The sequence below is a fragment of the Mustela nivalis genome (assembly GCF_964662115.1).
Source record: "Mustela nivalis genome assembly, chromosome: 10".
Taxonomy (NCBI): domain Eukaryota; kingdom Metazoa; phylum Chordata; class Mammalia; order Carnivora; family Mustelidae; genus Mustela; species Mustela nivalis.
Genome location: NC_139029.1, coordinates 75,383,848 through 75,405,405, shown reverse-complemented (window position 1 = coordinate 75,405,405; position 21,558 = coordinate 75,383,848). Strand labels below are relative to the sequence as shown.

Genomic DNA, 21,558 nt, shown 5'->3' with positions numbered 1-21,558 from the left:
CAGAATGTTGATTATAGTTTGTTCTTTCTGCAAATAAATCTCTATTGTTAGCATTATCTTTGCAGCAATAGCAAGGGTTCCTTTCTTAAAATTGTACCCTTAAACCAAAAGTAAATATTGCTGTGTTCCCCTGTTTTCCTTTCAGCACGCCAACTCTGTTTTAGGGTTCTGGTAGAGATCAGACTCCCTAGTCATACACGGGTTATTGGGGATTTTTGGAACAACAACAACAAAAAAAGATAAAATCCTATAACCTCAGTGCTGCAGCTTGTACTTGTTATTGTTTATGGAGAAACTTCACCCAGGGGAAATAAGCAACAACTGTTTCTATTTAGCTCTGAGAGAAGGCCCCTATTTGGGGTGGGGGAGAGGGATTAGATCATAGCCTAAATCCATTAAGAATTTTAAAACAATGCCATCCATCACACAGTCCTTGCTCTAAAACCCACATTCTCACATGTGAGGTCTCCTCAGGGGAGAGTCATTATTTAAAACCACTTAGGGATTCTGAGCGACAGAGTTCAGCCATGGGCGATTGACTGGATGGAACTCTTCCCAGAAGTGTGTATATTTCTCATATGATGAAGACTATAGAGACCTTTAAATGCCTGTGGACTTAGTTCAGTGAATCCAACCACTGCTTCTTGGAAGTAGAGTTTTGTGGTGAGATACCCCTACTTCATAGGATTCTTGGGAGGTTGAAATGAGAAAATCTAAGAGAAGGCTTTGTGTCAGTTGTAAAACACTACACACATGTGTAAATGGAAGGCATCACCTTCATTATTTTATCTCTGCCAATAGGCTGATGGGATGAGACTCCTAGGAGACAGTCTCTTGTGTTACTTTGTAGTTGGTAATTACTCTGCATCCTGAATTATATTTTCTTAAAAAAAAAAATATTTCCTTAAAAGCTTTCACATTTATTTTAATTTTAGTAATTCTCTTTAAAACCTGAACATATCCTCACCCTGGCACCGGCACATTGCACAACTTTGGGGGGCACCGTTCCATTGTGGTGCCTTTGCTTCCTCTAGAGTTAATCCCGAGAATTTACAATCCTACGTAGCTTCTTTATTTTTGTAAACATGACCTCAAACGCTGCTGGTTTGGTCAATTTTTCACAATGTCTTTTGCTCCACTGTGGATTCTGACGCAAGTATGTGTTCTTCTCACTGAATGAAAATGAAGGTGGAAAGGTACGTGCAGAACACTCATCACTTGCCGCTCTAAAGGGCAGGGTCAGAGTCTGTCCCAGGACACAGCTCCCTTTTTCTGGGAAGGGCCAGCTGGGGAGTGTTTCGGGTCTGTCTCTCACACAGGCTGTGCCCTGATGACCCCTGCTGCTCCTGTAGCATTGCGGGCATGGACAGTATACAAATGATGCACATAGTTATGTTCAAAGAAAACTTGATTTATGGAATAGGTCTGACTTTCACATACCTTTCATATGTCATAAAATATTATTCTTTAATTTTTTTTTCCAGTCACTTAGAAATACAGAATGTACTCTTAATTCATAAGGCATGCAAAAATAAGTATTGGGCCATGATACACCATCCCCTGGTCTGTGCTGTTCTCACCGTGAGTCACAAGAAGCTTCTTAATCAGTGCTCCCCTGCTAAGGACAGAGTGACACTCCCCAGTCATGTAGCCTACGAAGCAGAATCGGGAATTTGGGCTCAGCCCCTGCGCTGATGCTTTCCAGCTGTGACCTTGGGCAAGTCACATGATAGCAGAGTCTCAGGATGCTCGTTTGTAAAATAGTGATAAGAATTCTTTTTCTGCCTCTCTCACAGGCTAGTGTGAACTTCTAATGAGATTTGAACACGAAAGCATTATAGAAAATGTCAGAGTATACAAGCACTGTTGTATAGCCTTATTCCCAGCTCCCTCGGTTGTCTCCATTGTCAAGAAGTACGTCAACATTCTAGTCATCCTTCACAGAACATTTCTGGCAGGCCTATTCCTTGCTAGGCTGAGCCCTGGGATGTCCAGATGAGTAAGAACTATACCCTGCCCTCAGGGCAGAGAAGAATCTAGAGAATTAGGATGTGATGGAGTTTTGTGTAGGACAACCGAGGGGTGGAGTAAGCCACAGGGGTAGAGACCAGCCCTGCTGGGGTGGAGGTTGTGGCACTGAGAGAGTCAGAGAAGGCCTCCCAGTGAAAATACCAATAAGCAGGTCTGGGGGAGGAGGGTATTTCAGGGATGGCTTGCAAAGTGTGACGACCTAAAGCAGCATGGAGAATTTGGGAAGCTTAAATAAGTATGAGGAGCCCAGTGTGGGTGAAGGGCCCTTAGGAAAGGAGGCTAGCGATATGCTGGTAGAGAAGGAAAGCAGAACTTCTGTGTACCAGACTGGAGTTTGGATTTTTTTTCCCCTATGAGTACAGGAAGTCATGGAGCAATTTAATCAGGACAATAACATAATCAACTCTGAGCTCTGGAAAATTCACTCTGAGGGAAAATATGGAGGAGGAAATATTTAGGGCAGGAGCAGGGGCAGTGGGTGGAAACAAGGAGACCATTTAGGGAAGCTCTATAATAATGTAGATGTTTGATGAAAGAGGCTGAGGGGCACCTGGGTAGCTCAGGTGCACCCAGCTCTTGGTTTTAGCTCAGGTCATGATCCCAAGATTGCCCATCAAGCTCCACTAGGCAGGGAGGCTGCTTGTCCCTTTCCCATCCCCTCAGCCCTTCCCCCAGTGCATGTGTGCACTCTCTCCCTCACTCAAATAAGTTCTTATTTAAAAAAAAAAAAAAAAAAGAGCTAAACTATAGGGTAATGGCATTAAGGAAAGAAGAATAAGGATACTTTTACAAAACTTATGTACACTTTTTCAAAGATTTTATTTATTTATTTGAGTGAGCGAGGGGTAGGGGGGCAGAGAGAGAAACCAAGCAGACTCTGCTGAGCTGAGCGTGGAGCCTGATCTGGGGCTCAATCTCACAACCCCGAGATGACCTGAGCCAAACAAGAGTGAGATGCTTAACCGACTGAGCCACCCAGGCGCCCCCACAAAACTTGTGCACATTAAAAGATTTTTGGAAGTGGAAAAATATCATGAATGTACTGGAGAAATATGGTATTTAAAGGTATTGAATCCTCTTGTAAATAAATACAAAGGTGTGTATATACACACACACACACACACACACACACACACACTGTCAGACTCAAATTCCTTAAGTTTGCCTTCGAGTTTTCTTCAAATTGGAGAGGCTGTACAATTAATTGTTAACAAAATGCAATGTTTAACATTTCTGAGGAGCCATGTTAAAGTTTTGACATCTAAAGAGGATAACTGACAACACTTTCACTGAGTATTAACAAATAGCAACATGTCAGTCCTTGCTGAGATTGTGATGAACTTTTGCTTAAAACTTGGTTTCTCTATGGAATACATCAAGTTTTTCTTTGTGTGTGTGTGTGTTTTTTTTTTTTTCCAGAAACAGGTCCAAGCATTAAGGAACCGAGTCCAGTTTCTCCACGTAAGTCTTTATCCATCTATTTCGAAAGGAAGCCTCCTGGGCTTTTTATAAAAATGAATGGGTTATGGAGCATTTGGCAAACTTTGAGTTTTGATAAGAAGACCTCTGCTCTCAATCCCTGTCTCCTCCTTTTTCGTAATCTCATACTTTTTCCTTTCCTCTGTCCTTCCTTCATCTTCTTTCTTTTCTGCCTGCCACTTTTAAATAGGAATTTGTTGACCCACTGGCATGTGTGGCCTTAATGGGAAGGTAGTAACTTCCTTAGCTTTGGAGAGAGTTCATTATTTGCATACTTATCAGTTATGATCTAAAAGCATTAACTCACATCTCTGGGAGTGTTTTCCATGTCATCGACAGTCACAGTCGTTACTTGCTAAAGGAAGATAGTGGCTGTGTCTTTGAGACAATCTCTAGTCCAAGGGGCGTGTGTAAGAAAAGGCGAGGAGGGGAGACTTGTAAGAAATAAAGAAAAGAGACCAACTACTATAAAATGGTGCGTTGGGATTTATCTGGGCCAATTTTGTCACTCTATACAGAAGGAAATTCTGACCAAAAAATATTAAGGTGACTTGCCCATGGTGATAACTGGCATTCAGGCAGGACTAGAACCTGGGCTTTCTGGCTTTGCACCCAGAGCTCTTCTAGATGATGTTGTTGTCTTGTGAGGAGACTTCTTCCCTACAGCTCTCTAGATTAGTCTCCATCGCTGCCCTCATCACATACACATAATAGTCTGGCGAGTTTCTTTATGCAAAGCACTACACTGTTTTAATTAAGTGCCTTAGTTCAGCAGTATCACAGAAGAGTATCATGAACCTACAAAGAGACAGATGGGAAGTGACCCACCCTGATTTTCATAAATGACATCTCCATTTTTAGAATTTCAGAGGAGTTTTACTAAAAACTTTCAATCATGCCCCAGTTTTGCATCTGTAAGCATAAAAAGGCATACCTACAGACTAAATTAAATCGAGTGGATGGTTTGGTTCATCTTAACCTCCAGAGTTCTTTCCAGTTCATATTCCTTCCTCAGGTCCCCAAACCTTTTACAAACTCCTTTTGTTCACTCCCTGCCTTCAGCAGGTGAAGTAGTGCTAGGTCCAATTCCAGAAGTTAACACACCAAAGGGCATATGGCTAGAAAAGTAGCCACCAGGACTTGGAAATTCCAAAATTCCAGAATCTTCAATAGCATGGCATACTTTTCCTGAACACTTACAAATTGTGGGGCTGCTCGGAGCAGGGGCGGGTATGTGTGTCACATTTGTCTATATACTAGGTCTTTTACACTGAAGTAAGATGAAAGGCAAAGAGATTTAATTTACATAGAGATCAGCCAGAGTCACTTCCAACTCAAGAGGAGCATAGAAATGGGTTTGAGATAGTGGGGAGATCCTATACCTTAAATTTATATTTAAAAAATAGACACCTTAGAAATTTTATTCTGCTGAAAACCCCATCTCTTGGAAGCTGATTTTAACTTCTTATAAGTAGTTCTCTTAAAGGAAAGGAAATGTTCTATTTCTGTGGCCTGGAATTAATTTCAAATATAAACATCTTTGCCAAGTGGAGGAACAATTGGTTCTATTTATATGTATTGCTGCCCATAAAACTGACATCACTCCACATCGAGAAGTATTTCCGTCCCCCTCATAGAAAGATCATGGTTGGGAAAGTGTTAAAAAGTGGGTTGTTTTAAATGACTCAATACAGAATTGTTAAGATGGAGGGTTTGATCTGAAGGGACCAGTGAAATATTAGAATCTGTAGGAATAGTTGATCCTTCCTTACCTTACATTTCCTCCTTGTCCACCCCCATCTTCCTATTATCTCTCATATCTGTAAGTGTCCATGAAAATGTATTTGTAGAGTATTTGAAATGTATTCTGTGTTTTCCTTGTCTCATTGTTCCAAGTGTTTGATGAATAAGAAACATTATGCCACAGTTTGATAATGGAAGCTCACTTCAGTTTCCAGAGCATCTTCAGATTGAGGATGTAACCTGCAAACTGCAGCTCTCTTGGAAGTCTGATCATTTTGAAAGAAAAAAAAAATGTGCAAGTTTCAGATACATTGCATTTGGTTGGGATTCTCATTTTGGCCTCCTTTTCTTAGTCTGTGCCCAGCCTCCCTGACAGTGCTTGTAAAACAAATACAAAGTTACAACATCTGGTGCAGACTCACTGAAAGCATGTATTGGCTTCCCTTCCTTGTAGCAGTTTTCCATGGTTTGGACACCCTCACCGTGATGGGCATTGCGTTTGCAGCGTTTGTGATCGGAGCGCTCCTGACGGGGGCCTTGTGGTACATTTATTCTCACACAGGTGAGTGTGACTGTCGAGTATTAGTCCGCATGCGTCCCCTGTGTCTGCCACACAGCAGACGTTTCAGTGTTTCATTGCATGGGTGGGTGGATGGAATAATAACAAACGAGAGAAAGGTCATTCCCACAGTTTGCACTTGGACATATTTTGGCATCAGTTGGGTTTTGCAAAAATATAATTTGCCTTAAGCACCTTTAGAAAAGGAATGTTTAAACTATGCTAATTGCCGTTGAGATGTTGGTGAAGGTTAGCTACTAATAAAGCTATTTTGTGGTTAGGGTTTAATTAAAGAAAATTGATGTAGACATACTGGAAATATAAACCCTTCCCTCAAAACTCAAGACTTCAGTACAGACATATGAATGGGCAGGAAATGAGAAAGGAAGCTAAGATTTTATTACCATATTTGCCAAGAGGTTGAGCCCTATCCACCAGAGTCCCCAGTCTCCATGACTTCAACTAGAATTTCTTGACCCTTTTAAAACCCATGCCATGTCCTCTTTGATAAGCATAAAATTCTCATGTCTGTCTTCTATGAAGTTATTTAAATTTTAAAAACAAATTTTCATGAATTGCAAAAAAAATAAAAATGGTGAAACAAAGCATTTGTTTTCAAGCTGTGTTCCTCTTTCCCCAAAATTCTGATGTGTCCCCCCACCCCTCACCCCTTCCCTTGCCCCTTCTCCTCAATCCCAAGATTGGAAACCTGGCCTGAACAGAGAGCCTATTCTGACCCCAGTACAGAAGGCAGGCGTAGCAAGGGGAGTCTAGTGCAGTGGGGAAAAAACAAATAGACTGCCCTTATGTTGCTTCTTTCTTAGTTTCCTTGCAGATGGATAGAGCAAAGAAAGACATGCATTTGGGGGTATGTCTAGTGAGCTAGTTGGGCTTCTATGTCCTTGGATCCTTGCTATTTACACTGTGAACCCAGGCAAATTGTGCTTGATTGATCAATCAGAGGCCATGGCCTTTCTGTTTAGAATTTCATTAATTTGGGGGCGCCTGGATGGCTCAGTAGTCAAGTGTCTTGCCTTCTGCTCAGGCAATGATCCCAGGATCCTGGGATCGAGCCCTGCATCAGGCTTTTTGCTCTATGGGAAGCCTGCTTCTCCCCCCCCCCCCCAACCCCGCTTATTTTCTCTTGCTGTGTCTCTTTCTGTCAAATAAATAAATAAAATCTTAAAAAAAAAAAAAGAATTTCATTAATTTTCCACTGAACCAATAACGCCCTCATTTTTGGCCTTACCTTAGACCATTCAAGAAGACAAGCTGAAAAGAAGACTGCTTTAAAGGAAGGAGAAGCACAGAAGGGCATTTTGTGGCATTTTGAGAAGATGTATCTTAATCCTTACTAGAATTTTCACTTCAAATACAGCATCCTCCAGATGAGTCATTTTAGATTATGACAGGAGGAAAAATCCTTTGTGCCTAGCTTGGGGAAGTCACACAATCCACAGCGAAAGTTGAGGAAAGTCTAATAGTGGGGCTTTGAGTTCTCAGACTCTTGTTCCTAGTCAGGGACATTTGAGGAGGTCTGTTTCCTGTGAGAGAGAGAAAAATAAGACTCTTAATCGTAAATGTAATGATTCTGAGGATATACAAATGTCTGTGAATCGGTTTAGGAATATTCTTCCTTGGGAATGGCTCATACAAGCACCAGAAGAGAAAGCGTTCTGCAGAGTAGCATTTTAGAGTAAATAATTTGTCACGGGAATACGGACACTTTCAGATCTCAGACTAGCTGTTTCTCACAATCTTTCCCAATCTCCTGCGTTGCTGGGAGGTTCTAGGACTGTTTGCCGCTTCTGCTGTATGTTGGGAATGAACTTGGAATTACACCAAAAAGACTCTATAGCCCTGAGGATTTTATATGGGCTTAATGTGCCCACTGAGCCCTGACTCGCCTTGGCCATCGAACTACACCCTCAAACCCTGAGAGTTCATCTCAGGCCAGGAGGCCAGGTCCAGCTACCGCATGGCCCTCACTCTTGGCACACAGCCCACTGAACTCACGCTGATAATCCCCAACTCCTGTGCTGAGCCAAGCTCACAAACCTGATAAAAAGCAAAGTGTGGTTTTACGCCCTTTATTGCTTTGCTCATTACGTTCCCAGGTTTATTGTTCCTGCTCCCTCCTCCCACAAACCAGAGACTGAAGGGGAGGAGTTTTTACATTTCGTTAATAGAGAAATAGGCTTGGAAATAGATGAAAGAAAAACAAAACCCAAAACCCTTCCTGTTACGGTTTCCAGCAATATAAATTACACTGATTTGGAAGTTAAAAGGTTTATAGACACTGTCGTTTGGGCTCTAACCCTGCTAGCATCACACGTGATACAGCTTCAGAATGAATTTTTACTAATAGCCATAGCCTCTAGTTCATTTTAAAGACTTCTCCTACGGGAAACCAACATCACGTAAGTGTGAAAAAGGCTCACTTCAGAACCCAGTGGCACTATCCTGTCCAGAACTCCTCTGGTTTCATACCTGGATCAGTGAAGCAGCAAGTCTAGATGAAGAGAAATCATAATGCAGTAGCCAGTGGAGAGAAACGTGTATACAAACACAGACTCAGTACATTCAATTTCTACAGTAATCTAAGCTGTGGAACGCAGACCTTATATGGCATAATTTGGGGGTTCAAGCAGCATCTGCCTCTGTGTCAAACACAACCCTTAATTTAGACAGATTCTCTTTGATTACGCTTTCTGTTCCATCTGAGCACAGAGCACAAAACCAAGTCACGTGTTTGAATTGGGGATATCTACTTATGTACCTGCAATGTGTGTGAGTATAAGAAAGCTGAGTCCCTACTTCATATCGTAGCTTTGGGCATCGTGAGGGATGCACCCTTAAGGCTATATTAACCCTGTTTGGAAAACTCCATTTCTGAAGCTACGTTCTCAAGGAGCCGTTGGAATGGAAATGGTTGCTAGAAAGGAGCCATAGAATCTTGATGCTCCTGAGAGCCCTCCTGGTTCAAGAGTCCCAAACCTGTGGTCCGTGAAGAGTTTTTTGAGGCCGGGGCAAAAGAATTTACTTTTATTTTTTCGTAAAGTATTCTAATCTTATCACAGTAGTACCTGCATATACTTTAAAGGCTAAAGTCGTTCTATAAGAACTGCTGTTCATGCTGTGAAGAACATGAGCCCCCTCCTGCCTCACTCCCTTTTCTTGCTCCTCAGAGCACCATTTTTGACTCTTGGCTGATTATTTTGGACATTAATGCATATATCAAAATAATAGTATAATATCACTAGTTCTTAACTTACCAATTATAGGCCTTTTCTGTCCACCTCCTACAATGGAGAATTTAGTTCTTTTTCATCCCTCTGCCCCAGTTATACATTCATGCCCCTGATTGCTCCCCTGTCGCCACCGTTCTCCTGACAGAATCATGCTGAAATTTGGGGTTGATCAGTATTTACTCTTTACATTACTATGACTACCTAAATGCTAAGCACAGTTTAGCTCTGTAATATTATTGTTCCTGCTGCATGATTTTTTTTTTTTTTTGAGGGAGCATGCGAGGGGGGGCATGGAGGGCTGTGTGCAGAGGGAGGAGGGAATCCCAGTGTGGAGCTCAGTCTTACAACCCTGAGACCACGACCTGAGCCAAAACCAAGACTTGGACGCTTAACTGAGACATCCAGGCACCCCATTCCTGCCTGACCTTTAATTTTCCCTAGAATTAATGATTATCTTCCCCCACACACACATTAGCTTAGTTTTCTGTATGCTTCTCACTAATTCATCTTTTGACTCTCAGCCAGTGGACTCAATCTCTTAACACATTCAGGTAATAGATCTTCTACTGATTTCCTTTCCTTCACTCAATCTTTCCTGGAGCCTTCTTAGCTGTTCCTGTCTGAACCGGTCATCCTCTCTGTTTCGACACTGCCGTCTTAAATTCTTTCACCACCGTTCTGGGTGTTCCCTACACTTTGGAGTTTTGAATGGCCTGTGTCATCTCTCCCATGTCTTCCTCCTCCTTTGTGGAAAAGGCACATAAGAAGTAAATGTTTGTCATACCTTGCTTATCTGAAAATATCCTCAGTTTATACAAACACATGGTAGGTAGTTTGACAGAGTATAGGATTTTAGGTCATAAATAATTTTCCTTCAGTACTGTAGAAGCACTCCTCATTGACCTTTACCTCTGAAGATTGCTTTTGGGAAACTCAAAGCCATTCAGATTCCTGGCCTGATTTTTTATGTTATTGTTTAGTTTGGTTTGTTTTTTTCTGGAAGAAGTTTTGCAACAGTCCTTGATTTAGGTGTATTTTCCTATCTTATGCCAGGCATTAACTGAATCCTTTCGTCCAGAAACCCATGTCCTTGAGCATTAAAATTTTTAGAATTATTTGTTTTCTCCTATTTTCTGTGTTCTCCCACATTCTAGAAATCTATTTGGAATTAAACCTCTTAGGGCACCTGGGTAGCTCAGTCAGTTAAGCATCCTGCTCTTGATTTTGGCTCAAGTCATGATCTCAAGGTCATGCAGACAAGCCCCTCATCAGGCTTTGCACTCAGCAGGAGTCTGCCTGAAATTATCTCCCTATCCCTCTGCCCACCCCACCCCCTTTTTCTCCAAAAAAAAAAAAAAAAAAAAAAATCTTTTGAATGATCCCCTAATTTTTCTTTTTCTGTTTTCTACTTTTTTCCCTTAATTTCCAAGAGATCCCTTCACCTTTATCTTTTAGTTTCCTACTGAATTTTTAAATACTTTATTCAAATTTTTAAATTCCAAAACATTTTTCCTATGAATTAAAAGCATATACCCTATTTTTATCTCATGGGTATAATATCTTATCTTGAGAATACTAACATAGGATTATTTAAGAATGAGTAATTCTGGAGCTTGTGGATGGGATATATTGATTGTGAACTTCCCTTAGGGTGATCTGGCTAGACCTTTTATCAAAGAACTCCTGATAACACATCTTTAGATCTTTCTTCTTGAGCTCCTCAGGTTTTCCTCCTGAAGGGTATAGATCTGGCTGTCCGTGTTCAGGGGGTCACAGCATTCAATGTCCGTGACATTCATTTAATCCTCTTTCAGCTGGGTTCTCTGCTCTCCACTGTCCTGGTGTTGATCAGACTCTCAGTTTTATCTTCTGGAGAGTAAACTTCCTGTATTCCTCCCTGCTGAGGGAGGGTAGGGTCCCACCAGACAGAGTAAAGAAGGGGATTTACGGAAATTGCACTGCTACTTAGACGGAAGTCAGCCAACCCCAGTGCTTGCGGCACCTTGTTTACTCTCTCTTTTGGGGTATCTGATGCCACCATTTCTTGAGTTTTGGAGGGCTCTGGGTTATAACTTGGTTGTTTCTCAGCTTCTCTCACTGTTGACTTAGGTTCTGGCTCTCGTAAATCTCTGCTAGGTCACTCACTCATTTCTTTACCAGCTTCCAGTATTTTACTGCTTTGGTCTCCATTTCCAGTTTTATTTCTTTGTTTGTTTTCCTTCTTCTTCTTTCTTGCAGGTTTATGCATTTTAATTTTGATGAGATTTTCCTCCAGGCCTATGTGTAGGTCGCAGTTCTGTACTGTTAATTTCTCAGTCTCTTGATATCCTAATTGTAATGATTTCAATCGCTCATCCATAAGAAGAGTGAACTAGACCACTTGTAGTTTAGAGAAGTTTCTGGTCACTGTTGATCAGTTTCTAAAGTTGTGCCTCCTCGTTCGCCAAACTAAAACACTTTTGCAAACAAATCCATGCAGGAGGATGGGTTAGATGTTGTCATCATTTATCTTTATACTTTATTTAACTTGCCTTGTGGCCCCTGAACAGAACGTACTTAAAGTCTGATGATAACAAGAGGAAGAGGGAAAAGCAGGGGGTGCTGGGGGCGGCCACCTTCCACGTGTGTCTGTACAACCCTTGGACTTGAAGCTCTAGTTTCACTACTAGTCTTGTTACCTGACCCAGGTACCTTAACCATGTTTCCTTTTAGTAAACATAGACCTGATTCCTATTCTGCAGGGTTATTGGCAGTAAGAGCAAGTAACCAAGAATACATGTGAAAAGTCTTCTGAACTCCCAAGTGCTACAAAAATGTAAGATACTGAAGGGTTCTCAGATGTGTAGGCAGAGGAAAAAAAAAAACCCTAAGAGTGGAAGGAATGCTGCATTTCACAGAGCAAATTAAAATGCTGAGGTCTCAAATTAGGTGCACCTTTCCTAATCCCTCAGGCTTCTATTCAGCAATCCTCAGATGAACATACTGTGTTCTTAAAAAGCAGAAGTCAACATATCCTTAGGTTTATCCAAGTCAGGTAAGAGCTTTTAATTAGGACCATCTGCCTGGGCTTCCTATGTTTCTAGAAGTCTGAAGTTTCTTCAAGCTCCCACGTTTAGTCCAGGTAAAGAGAGAAGCAGCAAGATAGGTGTGACTGAAGTAGAGGGCAAGAGACTAAGTCCCAGCGATCAGAAGGATACAGGTGGGAACTCTGGTGTGACTGTAAAGACTTCAGGATCCATTTGCAGCCACATGTGCATGCTAAGTTAAAGCAAGATAGCTACAGGGACCCTGGCTGGCTTAGTCGGTAGAGCAGATGACTCTTGATCTTGGGGTCCTACGTCGGAGCCCTACGTTGGGTATAGAGATTGCTTAAAAATGAAAATCTTTAAGAAAAATAAAAAAGATAGCCATGGAAAACCAAAATGCAGGTGCACATAGATTGGCCATACTGCAGGAATATAGAAAGAAAGAGATAGGATATTTTTAAAGCTTTTAAAGCTTTTTTAAAGCTTTTAAACTCCCACCTTGAGGGGCACCTGGGTGGATCATTTGGTTATGTGTCTGCCCCTGGGATCAAGTCCCGCATCAAGCTCCCTTCTCAGCAGGGAGCCTGCTTCACCCTTTCCCTCTGCTTGTGCTCTCTGTCTCTCTGTCAAAAATGAATAAATAAAATCTTAAAAATTCATTCATTCGTTCATTCATTCCTGGCTTGGAATATTTCCCCCTTTCTTCATAAATGATAACAGCATCAAATTTACCCCTCCTGCTGAGTTTGCCTGCAGAGGGAAAGTCTTTTTTTAGCTTGGAGAGTAGGGAGGGACAATTTTTCAAAGTGATAGTGATTGACAATTTCTAAACTAATGGTAGTCTAGGTCACTCTCCTTACAGGAGTAAGCTTATAAAATAAGCTTATAAAATAATTACAGTTAGGATATCAAGAGATTGAAACTTTGGGTGGTTCATAATTGCAAGCAACACATAGGCCTAGTGGACTAGCATCAAGTAATACTAAATCTAAATCACCCCCCGGCATATGGTTTTCAATCCAGTGCTTAAGTATCTTCCAAGAAAGAGATTCCATAAATTCCCCTTATAACTAACCAATCCCCATAATCAGCAAGTTCTTTTCTCTGTGACCTAAATCCTCATTGCTACCATTTAAACTGATTTCCTCACGATCTGCCCTCAAGAGGAAAAGAACAGCTGTCTGCTCTTCTTCATAATAATCCTCTTTGGGTGATATTTGCAAACATTCTCCTTTGGGCTAAATGTTTGAGATTCCTCTCACCTTCCTTTAAAATTCTTCTGTTGTTCTTTACCCATAGAGCTTCTCGGTGTTATTCACATCTTTCTGTGATAAAGCTTCTTCCCCATAACCTGCCTGGCCGTGCTGAAAGATGCAGAGATAAGAATCCAGTTGTAAAGTAGACTGCCAAAGAGGTGGCAAGAAATCAGATCTGGACAACTCCATGCCAAGCTAAAGAAATAAAACAGATTATCCCTTAAGAAATATATTTTTCTATTTCTGAAAGCATCTCTGCCAGTAGCTGAGCTCAGCCATAGGCAAATATGAGCCAGGTCAAAGTTGTTCTAACCACTCTCCTCCAAATGCCTCCTCCTCTACTGTCCTTCCTCCCCACATCTCTCTTCCTCAGTGGGGTGTGAAATTTTAGGAGCAAAATGTGAAGACTGAACACATTTCTTCGGATGGCCAACTCTGATGTTGATGAGCAGAAAGGATCCTTCCTTGGACTCCTTACGTTTGCTAAGTGGGGCTTCCCTGCTTAGTCCTGTGGTCCTCATGGCCCATCTTCTCCAGAAGAAGGGCAGTTGTGTTTGTCACCCAAGGGATGTGTTAGAGAAAGTCAGTGCTCCAAGAAATGAGAGGTCATTGTGATAGCAGAAAACCAAAGGGCCCAGCTTAGAAAACCCAGGGGAACTCCACTGGCTTTTTAAGCAGAAGTGGCTACACACTGAACTTTGTTTCACATGGTGACTTTTTCTGTAGCACCACCTCCATCTGACAACAAAAAACTTTGTCTTAATTTCTCAGAAGGTAGAAGTTTTTTTAATAACTTGGTTATATTGAGAAATCTCATGCCTTACATGTGAAAACAGTCACCACGGTAGAAGAAGGTATTTTCCATATTTCTGGGCAAATTCTCAGATAAAGATTCTCCTTGCCTTGGCACATAATTGGCTCAAAGTCAGTAGACTGGTTTTTGTTGTTGTTGTTCTAATTTTTGCCCCTGAAGTATAGTTGACACACTTATTTTAGTTCCAGGTGTCCAACATGGTGATTCTATAGGTCTATACATTCTGCAGCATCACCACCAAGTGTAGCTACCATCTGTCAGCATATAATGCTACTTTGAAGTCAGTAGATTATTAGGTTAAGTTGACTTGTCCGCCATGGTGAAATGCATCCTACAATCTTGACTCTAGGGGGCTTCTTTGTTTTGAGCTTTCATTTTGGACAGTGTTTTACATAAGCACAAGTGTTTCCAAAACTGGGAGTTGAAAGACCTTTTTAATGGGCACTGATTAAAATAAACTGGCATGGCAACAAATTGTATTTGGCAAATAGACATCAGAAAGCAAATATTCAGACTTCCTGGGCAGGGAGCAGGACTGGCACTTTTCCTGACTCGGAATAATCCAGTTCTGGATGAGACACTTGTTTGTGGTGAATAGATGAGGCCAGGCCATCCTGCTTTAGCTGCTATCAGGCTGTGCAAATGAAGTTCAGGTGAGCCAGAAAGTGAAGGTGAAGTGTTGATTGCTCCTGGTTTTCTGGTGTATTCTCTGTTTAAATGGGGAAAATATGTTTTTAAAATACGCTTCATGCACAGCCACATTTGTCCTTCTAATTGATAACATAAGGATCCAGCTGGGTGTGGATCAACTTGTGGGCTTAAGGGAGCTGAATTTTTAAAATATATCACGAATTGTTCAGGTCTCTGGAGGCTTTTGGTTTTTTGTTTTGGGGTTTTTGTTTTCATTTGGTTTTTGACATCAGAATAGCTAAAAGATTTGATTTCCCTCTAGAAATAAGCCCCCACTCTGGGGAAAGTGAATTTCTGGCAGAAAAGTCACTGTCAATAAGGCAAACTTCCCCATCTTTAATTACATACATCCATGCAGGGTAGAGGGCAATGCTGGGGAGGGTCCAAAATACAGATTGCCAAAAAAAAGAAAGAAAGAAAGAAACCAAGAAGAGTAAAAATATAGTTTCTCTGCCTCTGAGGCATATTGACCCGCTATCCCATCTCTATCCCACCAATCCCAGAAGAAAAGATAATCAGAGGAAATACAGCATGGGCCACATAATGCAGTGAGCATAAAAATGCCTGGAGGTTGATGCAGACGCCTGTTGTCGTTGTGTGGTTTCTGAAATGGGTGGCAGGGAAACCTGTAACCAGACGCAAGGGCATGAGCCTGGTCTACATTTCCCAGAGCTGCTTTTTTGGCAAAGTCTTTTGAGGGTCCCAGCAAGGGAGTGGAAGTGAGGGGCTAAGATCCCGTCCTTGAAGGGTAGCGCCTTTGCTCTGTGAGTTTTTTAATGAAGCAGCCAAAGAGTTGCTTATCTCTTCGGCTGATAGCTGTGTGTTTCAGCATGACAGGAAAGAGGAGGCTCATTCATAAACAGACCTGGCCCTCTGGGGCTTCCCACACTGGAGGAGGAGGGGAGGGAGACCGCTGACCAGAAGTTTATCAAGTTGATGCTGCGACTTCGGAGAACATGCAGTGTTTTTCACTGGAGCGTTGATCGCTTTTCCCCGTGCAGAGCCATTTTCTGAGGGCTGCCCTGAGACCATTTTCACTGAAGAAAAGACTTCGCTCTAGGGCCTTTTGGAGGGCTAAATGCAAACCATGTGTGTGACCCGGGGGTTCCTGTTCCTCCTCCAAAGCACTGCACATTTGGCACAAGGAACGTGCTTCGTTAAAATGCAGTGGGATGTCATGAAAAGTGGGATGCTTCGTGTGTTAGGAGATATTCTCGCTGCACCCCCTAGTGAACTGGAGGATGGAGGATGTGGTTCCCTGACATCCACACTCCCCATGTGCTCACCTCCTTCCCCAAAAGGTTTTTCTGGGAGCAATTTGCCCTAAACGCCATTTCTTGGGTGGGCTGTGTGCTTGGGACACACAGCTCTCTCTGCTACAGCTCCGGCAAAACCAAGCCTCCCCACCCAAAGTTTGAACAAGTAGATTCAGAAAAAGACCCCCAAAGTGGCAGGTCTTTCTTGCTACAGTGTAAAGGTCTCACCCTGCAAACTTCTCTGTGAGAAGAGACGGGCTGGTTCCTGAGTACAGGGGCTGGGCTGTGGGGGCAGATGGTGGTACTTTCTTCAAAGGTCGGAAGCACTGAAATCCTGAGGACTCGGTGTCCTCTGTCAGGGTCTGAGTCACTAGCACTGCCTGTCAGTCCGCTTGAAAACCATTCTCTCTTGGCCACGCAAGAGGCTGTAAGAACAACAAGCGAACACCAGCAACTTTCTGTGTAAGGCCTGGTCGGTTTGCTTCTGCCCGTGCTGGCAGACGGGGAAATGTACTAGTCAGTGATCAGTGACTTTGTCCCTTGTCCCTTTGCTTCCTTCACCACAGGAGAGACCGCAGGAAGGCAGCAAGTCCCCACCTCCCCGCCGGCCTCGGAGAACAGCAGCGCGGCCCACAGCATCGGCAGCACGCAGAGCACCCCCTGCTCCAGCAGCAGCGCTGCCTAGCCGGGGCCTCACTGCGCATGCGGGCCTGGAAGACCTCGGCCGTGCACTTGTAAAGAGAGAGTGAATTTCCATCCAAAGACCACCTGTTGTATTCATCCCCACCCCCCTCCCCCAGGGCAAATACACATGTGACCCCGGGACTTCCGTAAGACACTAGAACTCACATGAGAAAGCCGAGGTGGTGGCCTTCTCCACCAGCCCCGCACAGGCCTGGGGGTTTTCAATGTGAAACACATGCCAGTTTTCAAAAATGCTGCTTTGTCCAGGTAAGACTCTCCACAAACTGGGGCCCTGAGATTGACCCTGGTGCAAGGAGTCAGTAAGAGGATAATAAGCAGACGGTAGGACCCGTGAGGAGATATGGCCAAAGATTCTTGTGTAACTGAACCAAGATGTAGGACAAAAGGAGTTCTTCAGGATTTTCTAAGTGTGTTCCTCCACGTCTAATTTGCACCTTCTGGATGCACACTTCTCACTTTGCTGTCACACCCTCTGGGGGCTGATGTCGTCGGCTTGACGGGTACTGCCCTCAGGGACTGCATCCGGACACAGCACAGCAACATTCCTTTCTGGTGCCCTGGGCCAAAACCGGCGCTGATAACCTCATCAGCTTCCCCCTTCTCCCGCACTCACACACCGATTGCGAAAATGTCTTAATGCAAATTTGGGATTTCTTTATAAGCATCTAGAAATTGGAAATGGCCAAAATTCTGGGACTGCAGATTTGGGCCCATTGATGACCTTGTGTTCTAAAAAACTAACCTATAGGTCGGGGCAGCTTTAGTTTTAAAGTAGAAGAGGAATTTGCACAGTATTGTATATGCAAGTACAGGTATAGACTGTGTCATTTGGCACGTTCATCTTCTCAGTTAAGAAGAAATTCATTCCCTTTTTTAAAATGTCCTATGCCTCCAAGTTGGAACTTACTCTTAAATTATTTGGGAGAATTAGTGTTTCCTCTCAAAACATGTCGGCCTTTTTAATAGACCCTTCTGTAAAATGCGAAGCTCTTGTTCGTGCACGGCAGATCCTGTTGGATTCCGGTTGATTATCTGAACACGGTCACCAGTTCTGCCAAGAGAGTACTGAGATCTGGAAAAGGGCACTCATTTGGACTGCTTTAGTTCTCTTGCCTTAAATATTTTCCAAACTCAAAAAGGATTTGAGGTGGATTTCATTAAAATGGAATAATATGATGCCACTTTGCAGCTAAAATAAGCTCAACTGATACCTCTGTGTTTAAAAAAAAAAAAAAAAAAATGCCAGAGGGAAACTTCATGCCAATTGATTTACTACTGAGGATAGCTTCATTGCAAGTAAATACTAACGTTTTTCCAGAATTCTCCCCAAAATCACTCTGAAAACTACAAACAGGAAAGGCTAGATGCTACCCCAAAATACTCAAAAACAAATCTCACCACCCTTAAAATAAGGAATTTGTGCCTCTTTCTCTGAATGGAACACGAAGTAGGAAATGTTAATATCACCCAGTATCTGAAGGCGGTGTCTATAAGGCACATAAGTAGGTGGAGATACTGAGAGTCATTGATATGATAGATCTGACTAGTCACTGATAGGACAGACTTGTCACTCAGTCATAGAGTAAAACTCTGAGAAGTGTAGATACTCAATCTGGATAATATGAACCAAAACAGATTACTTGAGGGCAACGATTTCAAGACTGTCTACGTTAACTTCTTGGAAAATTTTGCAGATTTCCACATACAAATGAAGATATGAGATTAGAGAATTTATTTCCTTCAGTTAACTTTTTAACACAAGGGTATCAGAATGGAGGACTTAGATGATGCTACCTGTGTTTGAAAATAATGCGCTTTGCCTAACCTTCAGCAGAATGTATTGTTTTAGCATATTCTATGTATAAAAAAGTTTAAAGATGTCTTCAAAGAAGACTAGAGTCTTTAAGTCACTTATAGCTATATTTTACTACAAAAATTTGTGTATAAAGATATATTTAAGTGTTTTTGATAAATTTAAATTACTCCATATGAAATGTTTAATTTCAGTTACTGTGAATTCTTTTGATCAGTCCTTTGCTGTTTAAAAAACCCTTTCCACCCTACAAAAAAGAAAATTAGCCATTAAGAGATATTGAAAGATCCAAATCTTCAGATGGACAGGGTTAAAACCTTTTGTGATTATATTTAAATGTATATTTTTGAGAGAGATGCTACATTGCCAATGATTTTATAAATAATTTAAAATTAATTTACAAATTTATAGATGCAAACCAAAAGATTTTAAAAGAAAGAGAAGAAAAAAAATCACCTTTTATTTGTTTAGGTCTTACTGTCAGAAGTATTATTTAGATCAAGAAATCCGTGTTGATAAACCTGATCCCATATTAATTGAAGAGTGAATGTCATTAAGTATCTCAGAAATGTCTCTAAAGTGTTTCTAAAGAAAGTGTTATCTAACTAGCTTCTTATTACAACATTTTCAATCGCTTCATACTTCACAGTCTCAATACAAAATACAAGCTATACTTTATAACAAGTTCTGCAAGTTTCTTTAAAACTGTTGTTATATTCCAGTTAAATGCTTCTGTCTACAAAGTATTTTGTTACTTCTGCAGGCTACACCCTAATTCACAGAGACCATTTGGCTTTGTTTGTTGTTCAAGCTAAAGCTGTTATTGAAATGCTCTAAAGGAAGGCGGAGGGTCTGTGTAATGCCCTCTCGCTTTTCACCATGTGTTTACCAGCAGTTACTCTGTAGTTTAAGAGTTAGAGACATCTTCACTTTGAGCTGTTTCTATAGCATTTTCTACACAAACGAAGATGGTCTTTTCCTTTTCTTAATAAGATTGTAAACCCATTTTCTGTGTGTGTTCTGTAGTGGGCATGATTGTGGGTGTGGGGGCAGGGGGCGCGCACATGCGTGCCAGCCTTTTCGTACTGTAACTACCTCATGGTGTGAGTGACGCTTCTACTGCCGGGTGTGTTAACAGAGCACATTTTGTTGGGTGATGAATGTGTGTGTGACCTTTTTCCTGTTTGTTTTATCTGGGGGTTGTTCATGAAACTGACAGATGTTTTTCTAAAAAGGACTATTATCAGTTTCCAAATACAATACTTCTCTCTTCTGGTTTTTCCTGAGTGAGCCTGATTTTGTTGCTGTTTTTCATCTATTGGGGTAAAAAGAGTACCCTTAAAATCCCTGTGGCCAGTTTGAACGCCCCCGTTATATTCTTTTCTCTGTTCAATGTGTTGGCAATTTTATGAATATGCTTAGATGTATAGTTTTGATAACCACAGTTTTAAGTTCTTTATCTGTGCATAATAAAAAGATATATACCAATTTATTAATGCCTGCCTTGTTTGGTTATCATTAAATTCTACCATCAGGATGGTGTAACTTTTTCCTTGTGACTTTCTCCTAAATTGATTCTCTGTTGCAAATGGGTTTATGAGGAGCCAGGAGTGAAGAGGCTAAGAGAAAAGCCTAACTCAGTAGAGCAGAGAGAAAGAATGGACTGACCAGAAGAAAGGTACAGCAGGAGCTGTCACTATTCTTGGAAAAATGTGGCGGGAGACCCAGAAGTGGGTGTCAGCCCCTGCATCCATTCCTGGCCTTTCTGTCAACCTCCTGGAATCAAGGAATGGGAAATAAGCGTATTTTGGATCTCCACATACCCCAGTGATGGTTCCAGCATTCTCTATGGACCTGAATGACCACCACCTTTTAACTGCCCGAGCCAGAAATCTGGAAATCTAACTGGAATCCTCTTTTGCCTCCCACCACCAAATTAATAAGTCCAAGTTTATTCAACCTCTTCTACTCCTGCTGCTATTATCCAGACTCCAAGGCCCATTATCTCTTAAACTAAAGGACTCCAACCACCTAACTAGTATGCTGACTTCCAGATTTGGCCCCTGCTAATTCTTCTTCACTACGCAACCAAGAGAATTGAATAAAGGCTCAAATATGTCACTTTCTAACTGGACGCCTTTAAGTAGTCCCCCCACTTGATTTCAGGATAAAGTTCAACCTCCTAGATAAAGCTTAAAGAGAAGAATCTGCCTACCTTCCCAGCTCCTACTTTCATCTCTCTGGAACTCCTATTCCCTGTGGCAGATCCCCGACGTGACACCACTTAACCAAACCACCCAGGCACCCCCCAATCCATAGTGTTTTTATCGTCACATCTTCTAAAAATTTTTCTTGCACACACAATATACATATATAAAAGGAATGCAAATAATACATCTAGCACTGGAAAAGTCCCCATAAGCCTCACACTTAAGGTAATAATACTGATTTATTGTATGTATTCCCAAGCATTTCCTTATATTACCATGTACATGTCACTATAATGCGTAAGATCATATCATAGCATTTGTGACCTGCTTCTTTCACATGGCATATCCTCCTATCAGATTTCGTGTATTGATGGTCACTTTTTGTTTTAACTAGATTTTCCTTAAATTGCCAAGTAAATAAAATAAAGTTAATGCTCTTTCCCTGGCACCTCCCAGGAGGAAGTGATGTTTACAGCTTTTTTCTCACCCAAACATATGAAACGTGTTCACAGACAGATTTTTGTTTTGTTTACTAATAATGGGATCCCAGTATACATATTCTGAAACTAGCCTTTTTCACTGGACATGGTCTTCCCTCTAGGTTAATAGATATAGAACAAATTCATGCTTTTAATGGCAAAATAATATTTCATACAATTAGCCAATTCAATAGTGATAGACATTTAGAAGTATTCTTTTTAGGGTTTTTGCCATGATACCCTGCT

The 21,558-nt window shown here is 41.7% G+C and overlaps 1 protein-coding gene across 4 annotated transcripts in view; it reads left to right on the top strand.

Annotated features, from left to right (window-relative positions):
* The window catches only part of TGFBR3 (transforming growth factor beta receptor 3), a 197,481-nt gene extending 177,366 nt beyond the window's left edge, over window positions 1-20,115 (top strand). For 3 of the 4 annotated variants that reach the window (XM_082688677.1, XM_082688679.1, XM_082688680.1), the window contains 3 exons: window positions 3,451-3,492; window positions 5,708-5,815; window positions 16,672-20,115. In XM_082688677.1, coding sequence (XP_082544803.1) covers window positions 3,451-3,492; window positions 5,708-5,815; window positions 16,672-16,790 — 269 coding nt within the window. In that variant the 3' untranslated portion in view covers window positions 16,791-20,115. The remainder of the gene's footprint in view (window positions 1-3,450; window positions 3,493-5,707; window positions 5,816-16,671) is intronic. The other variant, XM_082688678.1, reaches the window with a different exon arrangement.
* The last annotated feature ends 1,443 nt before the right edge of the window (window positions 20,116-21,558 follow it).